Source organism: Sinohyriopsis cumingii, chromosome 5 (assembly GCF_028554795.1).
Source record: "Sinohyriopsis cumingii isolate HCF-2022 chromosome 5, ASM2855479v2, whole genome shotgun sequence".
NCBI classification, from domain to species: Eukaryota; Metazoa; Mollusca; class Bivalvia; order Unionida; family Unionidae; genus Sinohyriopsis; species Sinohyriopsis cumingii.
The window spans coordinates 9,946,616-9,966,797 of NC_142965.1; the positions used below are offsets into that span (position 1 = coordinate 9,946,616).

General features: G+C 35.1%; 1 protein-coding gene across 6 annotated transcripts in view; it reads left to right on the plus strand.

Moving 5' to 3' along the window:
- Positions 1-2,035: 2,035 nt before the first annotated feature.
- Positions 2,036-20,182, plus strand: part of LOC149798615 (P2R1A-PPP2R2A-interacting phosphatase regulator 1-like) — an 83,688-nt gene continuing 65,541 nt past the window's right edge. For 5 of the 6 annotated variants that reach the window (XM_089957441.1, XM_089957443.1, XM_089957444.1 and 2 more), the window contains exons 1-3: positions 2,036-2,678; positions 7,637-7,715; positions 15,380-15,462. In XM_089957441.1, the coding sequence (XP_089813567.1) occupies positions 2,521-2,678; positions 7,637-7,715; positions 15,380-15,462 (320 nt within the window). In that variant the 5' untranslated portion in view covers positions 2,036-2,520. The remainder of the gene's footprint in view (positions 2,679-7,636; positions 7,716-15,379; positions 15,463-20,182) is intronic. The other variant, XM_089957447.1, reaches the window with a different exon arrangement.

Genomic DNA, 20,182 nt, shown 5'->3' on the forward strand with positions numbered 1-20,182 from the left:
TGTCTGTCACTTACCTAAGACCAAGACATGCAGCAAGGACTTGTTGACCATAGCATGCGAGTCCAAAAGTTTTCCTTAGGCAATTCCTTTGCCGAATATTAAAACTAAAACCATAGTAAAAGCTTTGATTAAGCTTTTGTTTTATATTTTTTTTATTTTTGGGGGGTTTTGGGGAGGGTGTTTTTGTTGTTTGTTTTTTGTTTTTTGTTTTTTTCACTTGTTTACCTTCCCAAATCTGTCCAATCTGAACAAGTTCAAATTTTATGTCTGGATTTCTCCAGCAAATCATGCACGAATTAGTCAAGCAACTGATTAAGTCTTCCGCATATCACCCTGAAAGTCATGGGGCTTTAGAAAGATTTCATCAAATTTTAACAAATATGATTAGGTCATCTTGCATTAATACAGGAAAAGACTGGGAAGAAGGTGTTCCTTTCCTGTTGTTTGCTGTTAAGGAATCAGTTCAACAATCATCAGGACTTAGTCCTTTTGAACTAAGTTTTGCATATAATGTCCCTAGTCCATGGACATTATTAAAATAGAAACTTCTTTGGGCCAAAGATTAATAATTTAATCTTCTTGACTGTGTCTCTGATTTCAAATATAAGTTGTCAAAGGCTTATAAAGTAGCAAGAACTAATGTTCACTCTGCTCAGTCAAAAATGAAACTAAGGTATGACAGAAATACAAAGGAAAAGAGTCTTCAGTGTGGTGATTGAGTCCTGGCTCTCTTATCCATCCGTCAAAAGCCTCTTCATGCCAAGATCTTATACAGTTGAAAATAAAGTAAATAACTAAAATTATATCAAAAACACTGCTAAGAGGGAGAATATAAACGATTTTATTATAATAAACATATTAAATAACCTGGATAAGAAACTTTCACATCTGCAGCCACAAGAAAATAGTGAACTAAATCATTTATTGCGTGAATATTAATGCTTGTTTCCAGATGTTCCAATACAAACATATAAAATCTGCCATGACGTTGAGTGTGTAGATTCTACATCTGTGAAATAGTGTCCTTTCAGGAGGAATCTTATCAAGCATGAATGTTTAAAAATAGAAATTTGATATTTGCTGGAAAATGATTTCACAGAGTAAGCCACTGTTTTAGAATTATTGTACATTCATTCAAGGACATATCTGGATTATGTCATTTTGAAACATCAAGACTGTTGACACATTAGCACATTTGAGATTACTGTCACATCTGCACATTCAGTATTAGAATTCATTCGAAGCACCACTGGAATTTATTAGGAATACTCTATACTTTTGGGCTTGTGGCAGAACTTTTAGTACTATTTGGGATTTAATTCGCAATACTGTATTTTTTAATTTAAAAAAATTCACTTTGCATTCAGGGGAAATAAATTGCTTGTTGAATGTTAAAAAACTTGTTGGTTTTTTGCTCTTTTCTCCTACTTAGCTTTCCTGTGGTTGTTAAAAATGCTACTTCTTGTATTGAGATACCATTTTTAATCGGACTTTGTTTTCCGTGAATTTTATCTCTTCTTCTGTCGAATGAGCGTGGACTGGCCTTGTCAGATTATGGTATCTTCTAATGGAACTGTCAATTTAGCGCACGGGTCTCAAACACGCGGCCCGCCAAGCCGAATCATGTGGTCCGCAAATATATTGGCGTCACAAGACGTCATGATAAATAACAAAGGTGGTGCGGTCCTTATGCCATCGAAAATGCCCTCATGCAGCCCTCAGGGTAGTTTGAAATTGAGACCCCTGATTTAGCGGAATGCACATTTGTACATTTAAAGTGCTACTGTAAACTTAATACATTTTTGAAAATCTTTTCTGCTGAGTAAATATTTTATTTTATGAATGTTTTATACAAGTTTATCGGCCTTATATTAACGTTTCTAGTCTTCTTTTTTTAAAAAATAAAAATAATTGTTACAGAATTTGGGAAAATGTATGTATCAACAATCATACCGAATCCTGTTCTTGCTTCGACTTCAAATTTTGCTGAGCCTTATCATAGAGCGAGCAAAAACTAATGACGTCAAAGAAATATGTGTAGAAAAGATCACAGATCGCAGGAAGTGTTGAATTTTCACAGAAGTACATTAATAATTGGAGGCATATAAGTCAGTCATTATTTTAAGGTTGCATTTTCACAGTTTATTAGCTAGTGCACACCTTAAGCTGTCGAATGCACAATTTTTTTATTTGTATTGATCGCGCTGGTTCGTGAAATCAGCCTTCAATTCTAGGCCCGTGTTCTGGGTCTTTAAGCATGAAACCCCAATGGCGCTTATTATCAGCAGTAAGGAAGAATAAAGTTCACAAGTAGAATGAATAAAGCATATTGCGCCAAATCAGTTAATTTATTAGGTCTTTCCTGCATTTACGGTTGTGTATTCTCTTCAGAGGAATTTCGAATTAATTGACTAGTTATCTACCGTTCAAAAATGCAAAAGCTTGAACTTCGGCCGAAGTCGGGCCAAAATTGAACTCGAGTTTGACTTACCAGATGTGAAAATTGCGCAGGTAGATATTATGGAGGTAGATATCGACCCACCAGTTACCTCGAGCTCAACCCCAGTGCATGGGCATGGGCATTCACACAGCCTGAATGTGGGAGGCACGCTTAAGAGATCGAACAGTGCCCCGATGATCAATGTACTGGTTGCATCAACTAGTAGCAGTGAGATTAGGTACGACTGGCATTTGCTTCTAAATTTTATCATGTAAATATTACAACTGTGTTTAGTACTGTGTCTGGTACTCATATTGTTAAGAGCATGTAGCAGTAATTGAAGATATAGATTTTAAAAATATTAAAATAGTTTAGAAAGTTAAACAAATCTTATCTAGTAATAGCCTTATGTAAAACATTTATGCATAAAATACAGTTGTTTGTAAAATGACTTTAGAGTTATTGCTTTACCTAGGCTAATATTTTTTATAGCAAAGTACAGGGTCTATTCTAGGATTGTAATTTTGAGATTCTGGTTTTTCCACACTATGTAAAACGGGTAAATCACAGTATTTGGCCCAGATGTGTTGCACATATGGGTCAAATTTCAGCTTTACAAAATTCTGTTGAAACATCTTGATTTTGGAAGTTCAACACTTTGAACCTCTGAAAATGTAATGGTTTATTGAAGAGAAAATGGCAAGTTTATTTTTTTATTTCTTCGCTGGAGGTAGATTAGGTTCTGGTTATGGACACTACAGGGTGAATATAACAAGCAAAGTCAGTCATGGTTTTCGCTTGAACATTTAATTTTTTGTAATATAGCAAACTTGAACTCATAAGCAAACAAAAATAATAACTTTTATGTGACTAGATAGGTCAGGGGCGAATAAAACCTTACTCTCTCATCAATACCTGCTGAAACACTATATTAACGGACCATAACTATTATCAGAATATACTAACAAGGTCAGGGGAAATGGAAAATATTACTTTGATACTGTTGTTTGAACCTATATGCAATAATCAACCACATGTTCTAGTTCCAGAACTGCATATGAAAAAAATTAAATAAATGTACCAGACAAGGGTCCAAACAGTTATGGACATTACATAATTCATGAAATGAATAAACTTATTTTGGCATGTTCTGCTTAAATAATCTTTCATTCCTTTTTTAAACAGAAATTGAAAAAGATAATGAAATCTTGGAAGATTGGTACATTTGTTATTAACTAGAGCCCATTAACAGTCTTGCAGTACTGAAATGATGAACCTTTTATATCAAATTATAATGACAAGCTATTAGTATAATGCTAAACTTCTGAAATTAAGTGTTTAATGAATATATACAAACAATGAAACAATTCTCAAAACATTTCCTGTGCAGTGATATCTTCATTCAGGTCTGCAGTTTGTCCACCAGCTTCATGGTTTCCGGATAGTTTGGATGATCTTAAGTCCAAATTGGATACTGTTGAGGAAAAAAACCCAACCTGAATTAAAAATCTGTAACATTATCAAACTTAAGTTGTGCCTTAACATAGTGCTTCTGCATTACCAGTTATTAATATCATTAACCTGTGTCGTGTGTGTGTGTGTGATTTAGATTTTTAACGTAGCTTTAACAATTTTTCAGTGACATCGCTATGATGTCTGCAGTGTGACAGTTTATAGTGATGTCTAGCACTGGGGCATCATGCCGCAGACATGTCACATGGTGTCCCACCCAGTCACATTATCCTGACACCAGGCCGACCAGTCCTAACACTAACCTCTTAATTCTGAGTGCCAAGCGAGGCAGCTGTTAGTACCATTTTTGTAAGTCTTTGTTATGACTTGGCCGGGGTTCAAACCCGCATCCGAGGTGGATGCCCTAACCACTAGGCCACTGGAGCGGTGTGTGTCATGTGTAACCAAGAGGTTATTACTTAAACTTTCATTTGCAAATATTTGTGTCTACTTATTAATATAATACCAACCATGTCAATCTTTTTAATTGACTTTGAAGGATTTGTTGGAATTAAAACATTTTACTCATGAAAACCCTTTTGCAGAAAAGAAATCTTGTTTAGGTAGGGCTTTTATGTCAGTATCACCATTTAATACATATGTGTATTATAGTATGAACATTTAATACATATGTGTATTATAGTATGAACATTTAAAACGTGTATTATAGTATGAACATTTTAAACATGTTTACAATGTATAGTGTATGTAATCTTTTTGTATCTTATTAACATCATCGATATGTACATATATTTGAAACCCTTTAGTGTTAGTTTGTGCATATGTTGAAAACAGTAATATATTAATCTGATGGAAAGATTGAAAGTCTACTAAATGGGGAAAAATAGGACATAATTACTATTATTCTAACTTTTAATTAAATTTCGCCTTTTTTAATTCAATAATCAAACAAAATTTAATTTTTAAAAAGTATTGACTTAAGTATTTAAGATATGTATGATAAAGGACAAAAAGTGCTGCATTCGAGGATAATGATATAAAACATAAAACGATTATATCTCATTTGCCTAATATAGGTTACGGACTCTACAGAAAATATTGGTGCAGTATTTCACTTTCATACTTGCCATTATTTCAACTTTGACAGATAATTTCTTGTCGGTAATGATGTTGAGGAATCCCTCCATCCTTCTAAGTGACTCAGTTGAAACCAAAGCTGCTGGAATGTACTACATGAATGCAGATACAAAGGACTTAGTTTTCTTTTTTTGCAGACAAACAACTAATGATGCATTATTGCATAAGGAAATTGTTGGATCATCCTGGGATATTTTTCAGCCAAAGATGATGCAGTACTAACGATATGGAAAGTTTTAGTTTTTTAAAGTTTTGAAAAATGGCTCCAGAACTATTACATATGTTTTCAGGTTATGGACAGTTTTTTGTGTGTGTCCATAACCACATTTTGTCCATCAATAAATTTGTAATGAAAAATATATCCATGACTTATATATTTTTGAAACTATACCCACAGTTTGTATAACCAAAATTAATAAAACTGTTGTGAGTGTCTTAAAAATAGAAAAACTGAGTGGTTACGGACTCTACAAATTTTTCCACACCAGTCTTTATTTCAGTGGATACTCTGGTAAAAAATTAAGACTCCAATTTGACATTTCTTTGGTTTCTGCAGCATTTATAACTATTGTTTAACTTTTATGTATGAAATTCAGGAAAATAATATGAAATCTTTCCTAAAAATTACAGACATAACTAGAAGAGGGAACAATAATATAAAAAAGCATAACGAAGTACAGGTTCCACATTTTTATTGATATATCCACCACATTTCTACCTTTACTTTCGAAAATACATAAAAAAATTTGTTATGAAATTTTCTGTAAGAATACTGACAACACTCTCTTCTACTTATATAAGGAAATACTAACATTCTTTGTTGAAAAGTGAAATATTTTAAAGTGCAACAGCATAACGGTAAAATATTGCCATTTTAAGGGTGTATATGCAGTTGTTGGAAAAAATGTAAATTTTGAAAAGAACTGAAACTTGGAAAACACCTACAGCATGCCACCCCCCACCCCACCCCCCATATGTTTCTGGACATTAAGATTGTATTTTAGGCCACAACTGTGGCTTCTATGCTGATATAACACGTAAAAGCTGCAAAAAGGCCAAATACCGTGATTTACCCAAAAAGTATGAGTATTTATCATTTTGGGTTTGTGACAGCACCAGTAAGCATGTCCTCAGGATGTAAGGTTTTTTTTCAAACTTCTTTGATCAGTTTCTATGTTAGTATAAGCTCTTTAGCAATGGCAGTAAGCCTGCAATACTCACGAAAATGTCTGAACATGTGCACGGAGAACAGTAACTGAGACAGTGCCATTTAAATTAACCATATTGAAACTTACTCTCTTATCTGCATATTAGGTTATATGTAAGTCGGTGTGTATATCATACCTCACTTAAGATGTATACAATTAATTTAATGTATGGCTTGTACTGTTATTATAATATTTGTTGAACATGTATACAGTTTCTGATAGCTTAGGTACGACATACTTGGGAATATCATGGTATTGTTTGCTTATGTTAAATATATGTACCAGCATATTAAATTATGATGTTATTGGACATACAGTACTACATAGATAGGCTTGCACCAGGTGTAGCCCATGCATGTTCATTTACACAGCGATTTTGCAAACATTCACAGATAATAAACTAAACTAAGGTGTTTACATGTGTAAACATTGCAGCCTTAGTGTATCGGATATCAAAGAAGATTTATTGTAACAGCAAACTCCACAACCCCAACAGCTTAAATCTCCAAGGTTACGCCCATGTGCATCTTAGTGATCTAAATTTTGCATCTGCATTAATGACTTTTAAAAACGAAAAGGTCGGGGTCAGATTTTAATTCCATAACTGTAACGACTTCAAAAACTTGAATAAAAGACCACATATATTAGAGTTCACTTTCCAAAGTAAGGCTATAACAGGTTGGTGTGCATTACTGGTGTATGGGATTGACTACTGCATTTCACAGACTTTTCAGAGCTCACCTTGACTGTAACATGATGACTTTGTTGGCTTTCATTTGATCCTTTTACCATACCGTGCTCTTCATAAACTTTCCATATTATGAGTTATATTTTTAATAGTGCTTGGATGACAATAAAAATGATGTTTTGTGCAGTTTATCTTTTAGAATTTAGACATGATTACCATATGAGTAGGTGCTTGAATTCCATCTGATTTGTCAGTTTGAAGTTGTTCCCTTGTAAACTAAATTCACTATTGCATAGTTTTCGTTTGCCTTATTTGTTTTACAGATTTATTTCAGACTCAAAAGGAAAACCAGCAATTATTCAAATAACAATCTTTGATTTGAATATTTGGACAGTATTCTAATTGGAATGTTCAGTTAGTATTTTTCAGCTCTACTCACAACCCATTTTCCACATTCAAGTCCAATAATTCCATAATCTGTAGAGCCAATTTTAGGCTTGCGTTACCATTCTTTGAAACATAAAATGTTGAAAGAAAATTACTTGTGAAAATTGCACTTTCAGTTAATTGGCAGAGATTTAGAATTTCCTTACCACCAGTTTCTGTAAGAGTTAAAATTTGAAGGCAGCTGCAACATGTATCAAGCCAATTTTTCATGGTATGAAATTGAAGTCTTGTTTTTATTTGCAGCCCACCTCTTAGACCTTTAGATTCCCAGAGATGTCGCCGTTTCAGCTCCAGTTCAATGAATGTCCATGGTTTAACTATGGTAAGAATTACAACGGACTGCAGTAAGTTCAAAACAGTTGTATAGGGGTGACTTAACAGTTATCATGTTTTTGTTGTAGGGTTTAATGCCATTTTTCAGCACACGATAGGCTATACAAACAGATATCATAATGAAAAAGATATTTATTTTGCTGTAATTGCTTAATTTTGGTTTGGTTTTGTAACCTGAAGCCTTCTTAAAAAGCTGTTAGATGGGAGTAATGGGGTGGGGGGAGGTTACAGTATACAGTGGAAAGTATTGCATCATTTGTATCCTACATTTTCATTTCAAAAGAAACAAAAAAAAAGAAAAAATTAAGGCATATAACAATACATTGTTTATTTGGCAGAATGAGGTAGATCAGGTTACATGATTTGGCAGGATGAGGTAGATCAGGTTACATGTTAAAGCAGTCTTATTTGTATTTGGCAGAATGAGGTACAGAACAACAGACTCACTTTTTCTCATTTCTTCATGCATCATGGCTGGGGTGGACAGAATTATGAAAAAATCCCTCCACCATTTCCCTGTGCATACTGATGGAGTTGCCATGCTTTCTTGCCAAATCTCATCCAACCACCACTGCAGGGTATATGTGGTGTAAATAAAAGTGGGCATGATGTACTATTCATGGCTCCAGCAAGCATGCACTAAAGGTTTTTTTAGAGAGAAAAAGAAGATAGTTGAGCATTGAGTAATCTTTATCATTGCCCTGATAAATTAACAGACATGTTTTTTTTCTTCTCACATCAAATTTCTATATAAAATTAGCATTGTCGGCTAAGTTTCAAATGGAATTACAATATATCCAATTATCAAATTCTTTTGTGGGAGAGAAGGGATGTGCTAATGGCATCTGAAGACGTGTAAATCATTGCTCATATTTTCACAATCCATGCATCCCCTTTCCATAAACAGTGCCTTATATTTCATGAGGAAATTTTATATGCAAAAAAGGAAGGGCTTGATCAAATTTGTTAAACATTGGTGTTGTGATCAAATTCGTAAAACATGTCTGCGGCATGATGTCCCAGTGATAGACGTCACTATAAACTCACACAGTGCAGACATCGTAGGGATATGACTGAAAAATTGTTAAAGCTATGTTAAAAATTAAAACATGGTTCTCATGACAAGATTGTCTGTCTGTGGCAAATGAAAAGTCCAATTGTTGGTAAAGACATTCTTAGTTTTCTGTAAATAAAAATTAAAGGAAAAAAAGTTTTAAAAAAGTAATCTCAATGCACAACGGGGGATGGGGGGGAAGAGGGAGGTATGGGTTGTGAACAGTTGATGAAAAATGTTCTGCTGGTCACCAGTTTACATTTAAAAGTAATACCATTTTTGAAATTTACCACGATTAGGAAAAGCTATGAAACTAAACCACAAAAATAATAGTGAAGAATGAGAACAAATATTGAATGAAAGGATTCAAGAAGGGGCCTAAAAGATTGTTTTCATGTTGTCTCAGCATCACAAAAATAGAATATCAAAAGTCAGGTTTCATATTCAGCTAAAAATCAGCTGCAAATACAATTTACTATACCCTCAGATTCCAGTAAGAGAGAGATCTGTATGCAGAATTGCCGAAGATATGTGACTACATGACTGAGCTCATTCTTCTTAAAATATATTACCTGATCATTATACTTTACAGGAACTACTGCTACCTTTTACTGGTCACTGCCATCTCACCTCTGTCCTTGTAGATTTGAGTCTCGGGCTCTGGCCAATGTGGATATAAGAGACAGCTTGCCAGTAGCTACCCATGGGTTGATGGTTCATATGGGTTTTTTCCTGGGTTCTTTTTCACTTTTTATACTGGCCATGTATAGCCTGTCATGTGCTGAAAAATGGCATTAAACCCACAACAACTACATCACAAATCCAGCTTCCCGGGCTCAAACCTTTTAGCTAAGAAGCTAGAAGCTGTCTGTCCACATGGGTGGCAGTTAGATAAAGTGATCTCCCCTTGATACAGGGATTGGTGCCAAATCTAGTAAATGCATCATTTACTATTTCTGTTCATGCCAAGTAGCTTGCTCTCTACAGACAGACTTGTAAGTATTCTGGAAGTTTTCTTCATTGTTGGAGGACATGCTTCCCCACATGGTTTGTCAACCACGAAGTGATCCAAACTATCAGTCAGAGACACAAATAGTGGGACAACATCATGCAAGATTAAACAACATTTCTTAACAACCAGACTCTACCATGTCTCGGATCACAATAGGTCACTACCACTTAAGCCGAATGAAGGAAGGTCTTTGTCCATTTAGCTTACATCATAAGTCATTCTCATGTATCAGCAACAAGTCACTCAAAGCTCCCGGTTACCATGTTGGTACTCCAGTACACACAGGATATATATATATTCACAGCATTCTCATACCTTTGCCATGCAAAGGGAGCACTCTCTTAGTGATCACTTGGAAGTAACTGTATCCCAATCAGGATGTCTGCAAGCACGGTGGGCTGCCTCTTTGGACTGTCTTCTTTAGTTTCATCTCAGCTTGCACAAGAGGTGAAATGATAGGCCCAACTTCAGTATCATGTGTTGTGCCACAGTACCTAGTTAATAATGGCTCTTCTTGGGGGGGGGGGGAGAATCCTGCAGATCTGGTATAAAGTTCATAGCAACTGTTCTTGAGAATCAATGTGGAGAAAAGCAGAGAGAATGGGATTGTGATTCTAATATTGCAATGTACACAGACATTCACTGGAAAGAGACATACAGTTAATGGAGATGATACCATGGTAGCTCCATGCCAGGATTCACTGCCAGGTATTTTCTGGTACTGTCTATGGCAATCTTAAGTCCTTGACATCAGGACCAGGAATAACATTTACAGGTAAGTACTATGAATCTGGCCCCCCAAAAAGAAACACTAGCTTTGTTTCATCAAGACTGAGGGGCTCAGAGTGGCCGAGTGGTCTAAAGCGCTCTCCGTTATGGATCACTGCCATCTCACCTCTTTCTGTGTGGGTTTGAGTCTTGGATTCAGCCAATGTGGGTATGTGAGAAAGCTTGCCAGTAGCTTCTCGTGGGTCGGTGGTTCTTTCCGGGGTTTTCCCGGGCTCTTCCTCCACCATTATTACTGGCCGCCATGTATAGCCTATCGTGTGCTGAAAAGTGGCATTAAACCCTACAACAACAACAACAACAACAACATCATCAAGACTGAACTTGGCTACCGGTATTACATATTCTGATACAGCCTTTTCTTGTGTCTTAGGGGATGAGTGTCAGGGATCCAATGTCCTGTATCCCATCCTAGCACCATAACATGGGCTTCTGCAATACATGGTCTCTACCCAGTGCTGGACACATGTTGGGCCACTATCTAAGTGCAGCTCATTTGAAAGCTTGCTTTAATTCTTGCAAGACTTGTATTGCAGCACAACCATTCATCCTGAGCAGTATGTCTCCTGCTGGAACATGTATGGAAAAAATTTAAACAGGGCTTTAAATTCTTACACAGAATCATATCTCAGTCTGAGAATCATTTGCCTATGGAGTCTGTTCATTGCAATAGCGGACATCATTGCCTACGGTTGCCTATTACGAAGCTATCACAATTGATACTGTTGTTCTAATGGTGTCTGAAACTCTGCTCCTTGGAAGAAACAATGCATAGACCCCCTCTCAGGAATGGGAGAACCTGACTTAGCTTTTAGTGGGTGGCTATCCTAGACACGAAAGCTGTACACGAAGCATTCCATTGGTGCCAGGAGGAACTAAATTAACAGCATCTTCATTCTTTCTGATATATCCTTTGTTGTGAAATATATCAGATAGCAAAGGGGAACCAAGTCTTGAGACCTTTGTGCTCTTGATTGGGATTTTCAGCAGTGATGTCTTCTACAAAATATCCATGCACAAGTTCTTTGAATTCCATTCTGGCTAAGTGTATTAGTTGCTTTGTTGTCCCAGAAGAATCAAATAATACCAACAGAATGGTTGTTTCATCCCTTGGTTTTCTCTCGTATATGTGCCTTTTGCGATTGACCAATGGTGGATCTATTCACGACAAGGTGCAATGCCAAACTCGCATGCTGTGCCGCACCACTTCATAATCCGAAGTCTTGGGCAGTTGATGTTCTTTCTATAGATTGGAATGTTTTTGGAAATCTAGCAGTGGAAATCCCAGAAAATAGCTTTCCTCATCTACTCAGACAACTACAATGGCAGGCATTCCATCTCAAACCAGAGTTGTTGAACCTGCACATCTTGATCATATTAAACAAGTCCTTAAGAACATACAGTTCTCTCAGCAAGTCGTGGAGAAAATCACTCAAGCAAGATGGCCCTCCACTTTGAAAGTGTACAAAGGAAAATGGAGAATTATAACTCAGTGGAGTCATTTTGAACACATTGCCCTGCTGAATGCATCAATAACTACACGTTGTCTCTTTGATTAGAAATGGTTAGCTTCAGTAACAGTAAAAGGCTACCATTTCATGATCTCCAACATTCTTCATAATCATGGAAGAGAGGATATTGGACCAGAGGTCTCGCTAGGATTTTAAAACTAGGAGTCCAGGACTCCCATTTTGGTAAAAATAGGAGTCCTACCATCAAAAGTTGCAGTCCCTTCTTTCATACAGAATCAACACAGACATGAGTGCATCTATTTTTAAATGGAGAGGATTTTGTAATGTAATCACTCACTTTAATATAGCTTCATTGCAACAGTCTATTGACAGGATTGCAAATTTATGGTTTATTTATTTGTCTACGTTATTGTAGTAATTTTAGGCAATGGTTAAATAGTATCTGATTTGCTATTTATTTTCCCCGAATTTTCGCAAATACGTGTCAAGTCGGAAGACAGCTTAGACCTTAAAGCGCATCACGTGAATTCCACAACATAAAATTGTCCCATACGTTTCTGACCTACATAACTTTACATTTTAAAGTTAAATCTTTAATAAAGTAATACCTTGGCTTTGCTTTCAATGATTTGTATATTTTTCTGAAAATATTTGCCCGATGATTTACGAAAACAGACAATCTAATAAACTGGTACATCCCAGACTTAATGAAGTCTGCCATTATTTCCCGTTAGGCCTACTGGTTCACTTACAGTTTCAAACTAATTTTAAGATGAAATAGTGTACAAGAGGCAGTTAATATATATCCAGATCACCAATTCTGATCTTAAAACACATGTATGTATGTTTTATCATCAAAGGATATCATGCAGGTAACCTTTAGCTTCTTAGCTGATGAGGGCTTGATTTTTGAGGTATTAGTAGTTCTTGTAAGTTATTACAATCAGATAAGTGTTATTCAGGAATTTGCCAGGGAAAAAAATGGTTTTGACTCAAACTGAGAAAAAAAAAAGATTACATAAATTATGCTGGTATATAGGACTGGAAATGTTTGTTTCTGTTTGCACAACCAAAATGGATACAAGACTTGAGGTACATTTGGTTTGCTTTGGGGTTGTATAACACAGTAATACATGAAGTCAGGGTAGGATGGGAATGTCAGTCTAGCCTCCAACCCCACAATCACCGACAACTTCAGGTGCTGAAACAAAGATGATTTGCCTATAATGTTATTTTCCTGCAGAATAATAATGTGAATGCATTTCAAATTTTGATACGGACAGTTATCCATTGTACAAAAGCTTATTTAGCATTTAATAATTAAAAAAATATTCTGAATTTATTGACTTAAGAGAGAGGGAAATGTTTTTATTCTGGATAGTGGGATCTAGTAGTTTTGAATGTCCTATAATTTATGCCAAAACCAGAAAATGCAATTGAGCAAACTATAATTATTGGCATGATGTTTTTCTCCTTTGTTGGAAAAAAAATCAGAAAATCTTTGATTACAGTTTTACATGTACTATCAAAGAAAGTGAGAGAGGATTAATTCTGAAATCATGAAAATTTTCCCACATAGTTATTCATTTCAGCAATAAATTTAATTACTTTAAATGTAGAGCATTTACAAACTTCCAGTGTTAACTGCTTGGTTATGATTGGGGCTGTTGAATATGATAATGCAAACTCAGGTGGTTTTGTGTAATGTAACTAACATTTTTTCAAATTGAAATTGATATCCTTTTTTATACTAATTGTTAACATTTACAACATGTTGACATTGGCTACTGCTTTGATTTCTTTGGAGCAGCCACTAAGTCAAGTCTCTTAAGAACAGACAATTACTAGGGTTATAATCGGGGGGGGGGGGTGTGTGTGTAGTAGGACAGGCAGTTTAATTTTCTATGGGGGAAGGGATTAGGATTCTATTTGAAAATCTTGAAAACAATACCTTACTCTTATTTGTGGAGAAAAAACGTCTTAATACCTTGTATTACTGGATATAAATATATCCCAGTGGAAAGAAAATCGCATCCACTGGACCCACACACACAATTAAGTAGCTGATCCTTTTCCATATACCAGCAGGTGGCCTTTGTATCAGATTCTTGCTGGCTAAAATTTGTATATATTCTTCCTCATGAAAATATGCTGATGTTGACAGTATATAATGCTATACTGTTTAAGGACCAAGTGTGTGGTTCAGATATCAGGTTAAATTCAATGTTTTCCGTTCTGTTCTTTATTATTAATTGCAGATTTAGAACTAACTGTCTTGATCTCAATACAATAAATATTTAAACTGTTCAAGAGAAGCTGAAAAGTCACTCTCATCAAGTCAGTTTGTTCAGATTTCTTTGAATAAAGTAATAATACAAAATCATCGAAGTGCCTGTGATTTACCTTCTTCCGATCACGATGTAAAACTTAATGGGCTGCGTTGTTTAAGCTGAATTTGCCATGCACATAATTTTTTATATCGGCAGTAACTGCAGATAGAAATATGCTGCATTAGAAGTGGATTATCCTTTCCTAAAGATACTTGTATTGAATATACAAGACTATTTAAATTATTTTTTTAGTTGTCATATATATATATATATATATATATATATATATATATATATATATATATATATATATATATATATATATAAACATAGAGACAATTGATTCTTCAAGTGGTAGTTTATTTTAAACATATTCAGTTGGTGATCTTCATGCATTGGGTATTAAAATGTCGTTGAGTAATGTTGACCATCCCATGGTGGTGATTTTAGGTACTTACCCCTCCTCCATGGAGCAGGTACAGAGAGAATTAACTACCTAACTGTGATGTGTGGAGAAATGAAAAAATGCGTGAGCTGTTCTGTAGTTAAGGTTACATGCTAAAAAGCAATCGCATTACTATTGTACATTTCTTTAAAGAAAATCCTTTCATGCTAAACTACACTAAGATTTGTATATCTTGTTTTGGCTGGTACATGTATATGGTTCTATGTCTTTTATGAATTATGTGGTTAGCACATTGCTACATTTGAAATGCGGTTAAAACCGTTGTCTTTCTGCTGTTGTTGTTGTTGTAGGGTTTAACGCCATTTTTCAACACAAGGTAGGCTATACATGGTGGCCAGTATCAGTGGTGGAGGAAGAACTCGGAAAACCCCGGGAAAGAACCACTGACCCTTGAGAATGTCTTTCTGCTATTCAAGCTCCAGTGTATTACATTCAGTTATTACATTCAGTAACAATAAAATGTTACAGCATTACCCATTCTATACTTGTACATGAGTTCAGTATAGTTGTAGGAAGTTTATCATTTTTTACAGACGCCAGTCAAAGTTCCTGATAGAATATACCAGCTTAAACAAGAAGAAAGTCATATTGCTGATAGAGAAACTGCCAGAGAAAGGTGAGATTGGATTTAATGTTTATAAAACAAAATATATTTTTTGGGCTAGAATAGATGTTTCAACATGTAGAAGGTATATTTCTTTATTTAAGGTGTATTATATCTTAAAAAGAAAGAGGGAGAGAAAAAATGAAAACACAAATACTTAAATTTACATTGGTGCTTTAAAGTAACTGAGACACGTATCACTGTTTCCACCATGGCACCTATAGTGTCATCATCTTGATAAGTGATTTGATTTTAAAAATCTCCATGGTCTCAAGTCCCAAACATGGGAGTGATAGCTGTTATATTAAGACTAGAATCAGAAAGAACTGCTTTTCATGTGCCCATAGTTTCTTTCTGATTCTCAGGCAAAGTAGAGACCATTTTAAAGTCTTGATTAAGTTGTATTTAAAAGTTTTTATTTTTGTTCACACATTTGTCACAGACATGTCTGTCAATTTTTTTGAAGTCCTTTACTTCGTTTTTGGAACTAGGCAAATCCCATACCTTAAGCCTGGAAGTCCCATAATTACACAAACTCAGTTTAGTACAATGTTAGTTAAAAAATCTTTTTTAAAAAAAGGTTAGATTTTAAGTAAAAAGAGACATATTTCTAACCAAAAAGAGATATTCTATTTTTGTTTGTATTGTAGCAATATTTACAAAGTGTTTTGGGATTTTGTTTATCTTAACAGAACACTAAACTAGGTATTAATTGTATCAAATTTATGAATTGTATCCTGTTCCTTTGATTAAAGTCTTTGTAAACATACACTATGAATTATGTATGCTAGATTAAAATTTAGAATGGTGCTTTATTTATATACATACTTTTTATGTCATTGCATATAATGCTGGCAGATTGGGGTCTGTGTTGTGTGTTCTACTCATAACTTCTGACAGACTGCATACATCCAGATCTGCCTGACTGTGCATTTTGTGATGGCAGATTTTAGCCTGTGCTGATTATAGTTGAGCTTGACTTATAAGTGCATATATATCATATATTGAACATTAATGGAGATACCCATGCAGTGTACTCTTTTGATGAAGGAAAGAGTTGTACAGTTGGTAAATTTGCCACATTTTGACATTAAACAAATGCCTGCCACATCTAGACAGTAACCAAACGAATGTCACGTTTTGACAGTAAACAAATCCCTGCCACATCTAGACAGTAAACAAATGCCTGCCACATCTAGACAGTAAACTAATCCGTGAAACATCTAGACAGTAAACAAATGCCTGTCACATCTAGGCAATAAACAAATGTCTGCCACATCTAGACAGTAAACTAATGCCTGCCACATCTATACAGTAAACAAATGCCTGCCACATCTGGACAGTAAACAGATACCTGCCACATCTGGACAGTAAACAAATGCCTGCCACATCTAGACAGTAAACTAATGTCTGCCACATATATGCAGTAAACAAATGCCTGCCACATCAAGACAGTAAACAAATGCCTGCCACATCTAGACAGTAAACTAATCCCTGAAACATCTGGACAGTAAATAGATGACTGCCACATCTAGACAATAAACAAATGCCCGCCACATCTAGACAGTAAACAAATGCCTGCACATCTAGCCACATCTAGACAGTAAACAAATGCCTGCCACATCTAGACAGTAAACTAATCCCTGAAACATCTAGACAGTAAACAAATGCCTGTCACATCTAGACAGTAAACAAATGCCTGCCATATCTAGACAGTAAACAAATGCCTGCCACATCTGGACAGTAAACAAATGCCTGCCACATCTAGACAATAAACAAATGCCTGCCACATCTAGACAGTAAACAAATGCCTGCCACATCTATACAGTAAACGAATGCCTGCCACATCTGGACAGTAAACAAATGCCTTCCACATCTATACAGTAAACAAATGCCTGCCACATCTGGACAGTAAACAAATGCCTGCCACATCTGAACAGTAAACAAATGCCTGCCACATCTAGACAGTAAACAAATGCCTGCCACATCTAGACAGTAAACAAATGCCTGATTAAGTTTCAAATGAAAAAAGGGCCATCATTGTTACCATATGCACAATATTTATGGTTATGAATATATATGCTGGCATTAGAACAACTTTCCAAGGTCTGATTTGTATGTTCATTGTTCTACATTATAATTATTTGCAGTTACAGCAGTTTCTTTCAGTTTACCATCACTGCCTTGTCAAGTTAAGATTTACATCACTCCCTCGATAACTCACACCCCGATAACTCGCAAACCCGCTTGTAATGCATGGTCAGCCATGGATCCCGTTTTTTTGGCCATAAATTATCAAAAGAATGACCGCCTTTTGTTGAATTTGAAGAAAATCATGATCACCCATTTTATCGTTGTAAACAGTAGATAGGACCTGGAAATTTTAATAAACATTATGAAATTATCAGCTTTTAATAAGAAGTCATACATTTTTTACATTTTCTTTCCAAATGACATTCTTTGTATACTGTGAGTAACAGTATTCACCGAATTTTTGATGAATGAAAATGTCTCTTGTGCCTACTGGAGGCAGTGCTTTAATAGATAAAAACTAATTAAATAATGTTTTCTTATCATGTGAAATTTGTATTTTAGTTCTATCTTTTAGTTAGGTTTAAGTGTAATGATCATAAATGAAATGTGCTCTTGTGTATTCAAATGTAAATTTTGTTAATTTACTGTAACGGCTATGTTGCAAGTGTTCCTCTGATAACCTAATTCAGTGTCGACTGTGTTTTCATATCTCACTTGCAGAAATATTTGTTGTATTGTTGCACTCGATTAAAAGCTGACCTCTTTTGTATTATCACGTTAATTGAATCTTTTGTATATGATGAAGAATGTGGAGTAATAGAGAGTTAAAAGGCATGCAAATCCTACAAACACAGGATCTAGCAGCCTGTTCGTTTTGGGGTGAAATCATTTCAGTTGATCAGTGAACACTGTTGTAAATATTATTGTGCATTTAGTATAATTAAACTACCTGAAATTAAGCTAATCAGTCATAAATGTGATCAAAGATAGCATGGCAACCAAGTGAAATTAATACTTTGTGACATAAAGTGCTTTTTGTTTATACAAATGTGGATCACTGTGGAGAAGAAAGTTTCAGAAAAATCCTGAATTGGCACTTAGAGATATCCTCAAGGATGAGAAGAAATTTAACTGTTACTTGCAATGAAATCACAGCATCAATATTTTACTTACTGAAAAGTACACAAATTAAGTTTGGACGTAGATGATTGTTAGACGAAATAAATGTCACTATTTTTGCAAAAAAGGAATCTTGTTTCATGATGCATTAATGGGTAGTCTGCTTCCCTGCTTGTAGACTCTCTAATTTGAACTCTTTTATAACATAATAAGCAAGGAACCAAACTAATCAACAGCAACAAAATTCAGTGACATAATACACAAAGTTAATCTCATAGTGATTATAAAATGAGTATTTAGCCATTAAACAGCCCATTCCCCCTCCCCTGCAGTGGTTTTGTCCAGCAGGGATGCGAACACTTATTATTTTTCTGAAGTCCCTGGGTAACTCACGCCCTCACTTACGGTGCATTCTGTGTTTATGGATCCCGTTGGGAATGAGATATCAAGGAAGAGGTGTACTTTATAAAATTGTTGATGTTGTCTTAAAATGTTTTATGGTATTCAGCCACACCAAGCAGTGCCAGTAAAGTGGAAGGTGACTAATGTACTTTTATAAGTCTGACACCCATTAATGTTGTGAAATGTACATCTTTTGTTATCAGTGCTTGGTGTTTTGAGCTTTTAGATCTGGTATAAATGTTTTTTAAAAGTTGCTGGCAGTGATTCCATTTAATGTTTGTGGCTGTAGATAGACATATAAAACAAACTGCAATTTTTATGAACAAATGGCTGAATATATAAATGAGTGACAAACACCTTGGACCAGGTTGACACAGAAATAGAGATCAGGCAGGAAATGACATGTAAGCTTGCTTTGTTTTCATTAATCACTTAATAGGTATAACTTGACTGGTTCTTTTGGCATAGATAGGTTGTACTTGAGTACTGGATGGAAGAGTAGTGATTTTTTATTTATGCATTCCAGTGAAAGAAAATCCCAAGGCTTTCAAGTGAACATGTCTATATTACAACTCTGTGGTCTCAAGCAGAGTAATAGAAAAAAGCGAAATCCAATAAGTTTTGTAATATTCAACAAATAATTTATTTCTCTAGACAACAAAATGAAATTTGAAATAGAACTTTGTATTTCACATTAAATTCCAAATAATCCAACAAGTTTTATCACCAGTCCTAATGAATAAAGTTCTATTAAATTCCAGTGGTGTTCAAATTAAGATCCAGCACTGAAGGCATCGATGTGTCTGTTGTTTTGAATGTACATGTTCTAATGTACCAGTGCCCTGAAGTGTGATGATGTGCTAACAGTCTTCCAATTAATCACAATAATTTAATACATTATCCTTGTCTGAATTCACTGTAATTCCAAATTAATGTTCCTGCCCAAGAATATTATTTAGGAGCACTATCTGTCTCCAGTGAATAATAATTTTGAATAAATAACTCAACCCAAATCAAATACTGAGCACAACAATAAGATTGTTTCTGTTACAAGGTGTTAAAGCAAGAATGAATAATTTCTCAAGTAAACATGATTATATATAAAACAAACTAAGACACCAAAGAAGGGTTAGAGCATCTGCCTTTGATGCAGGATATAGTGGGTTCAAACCCTGGC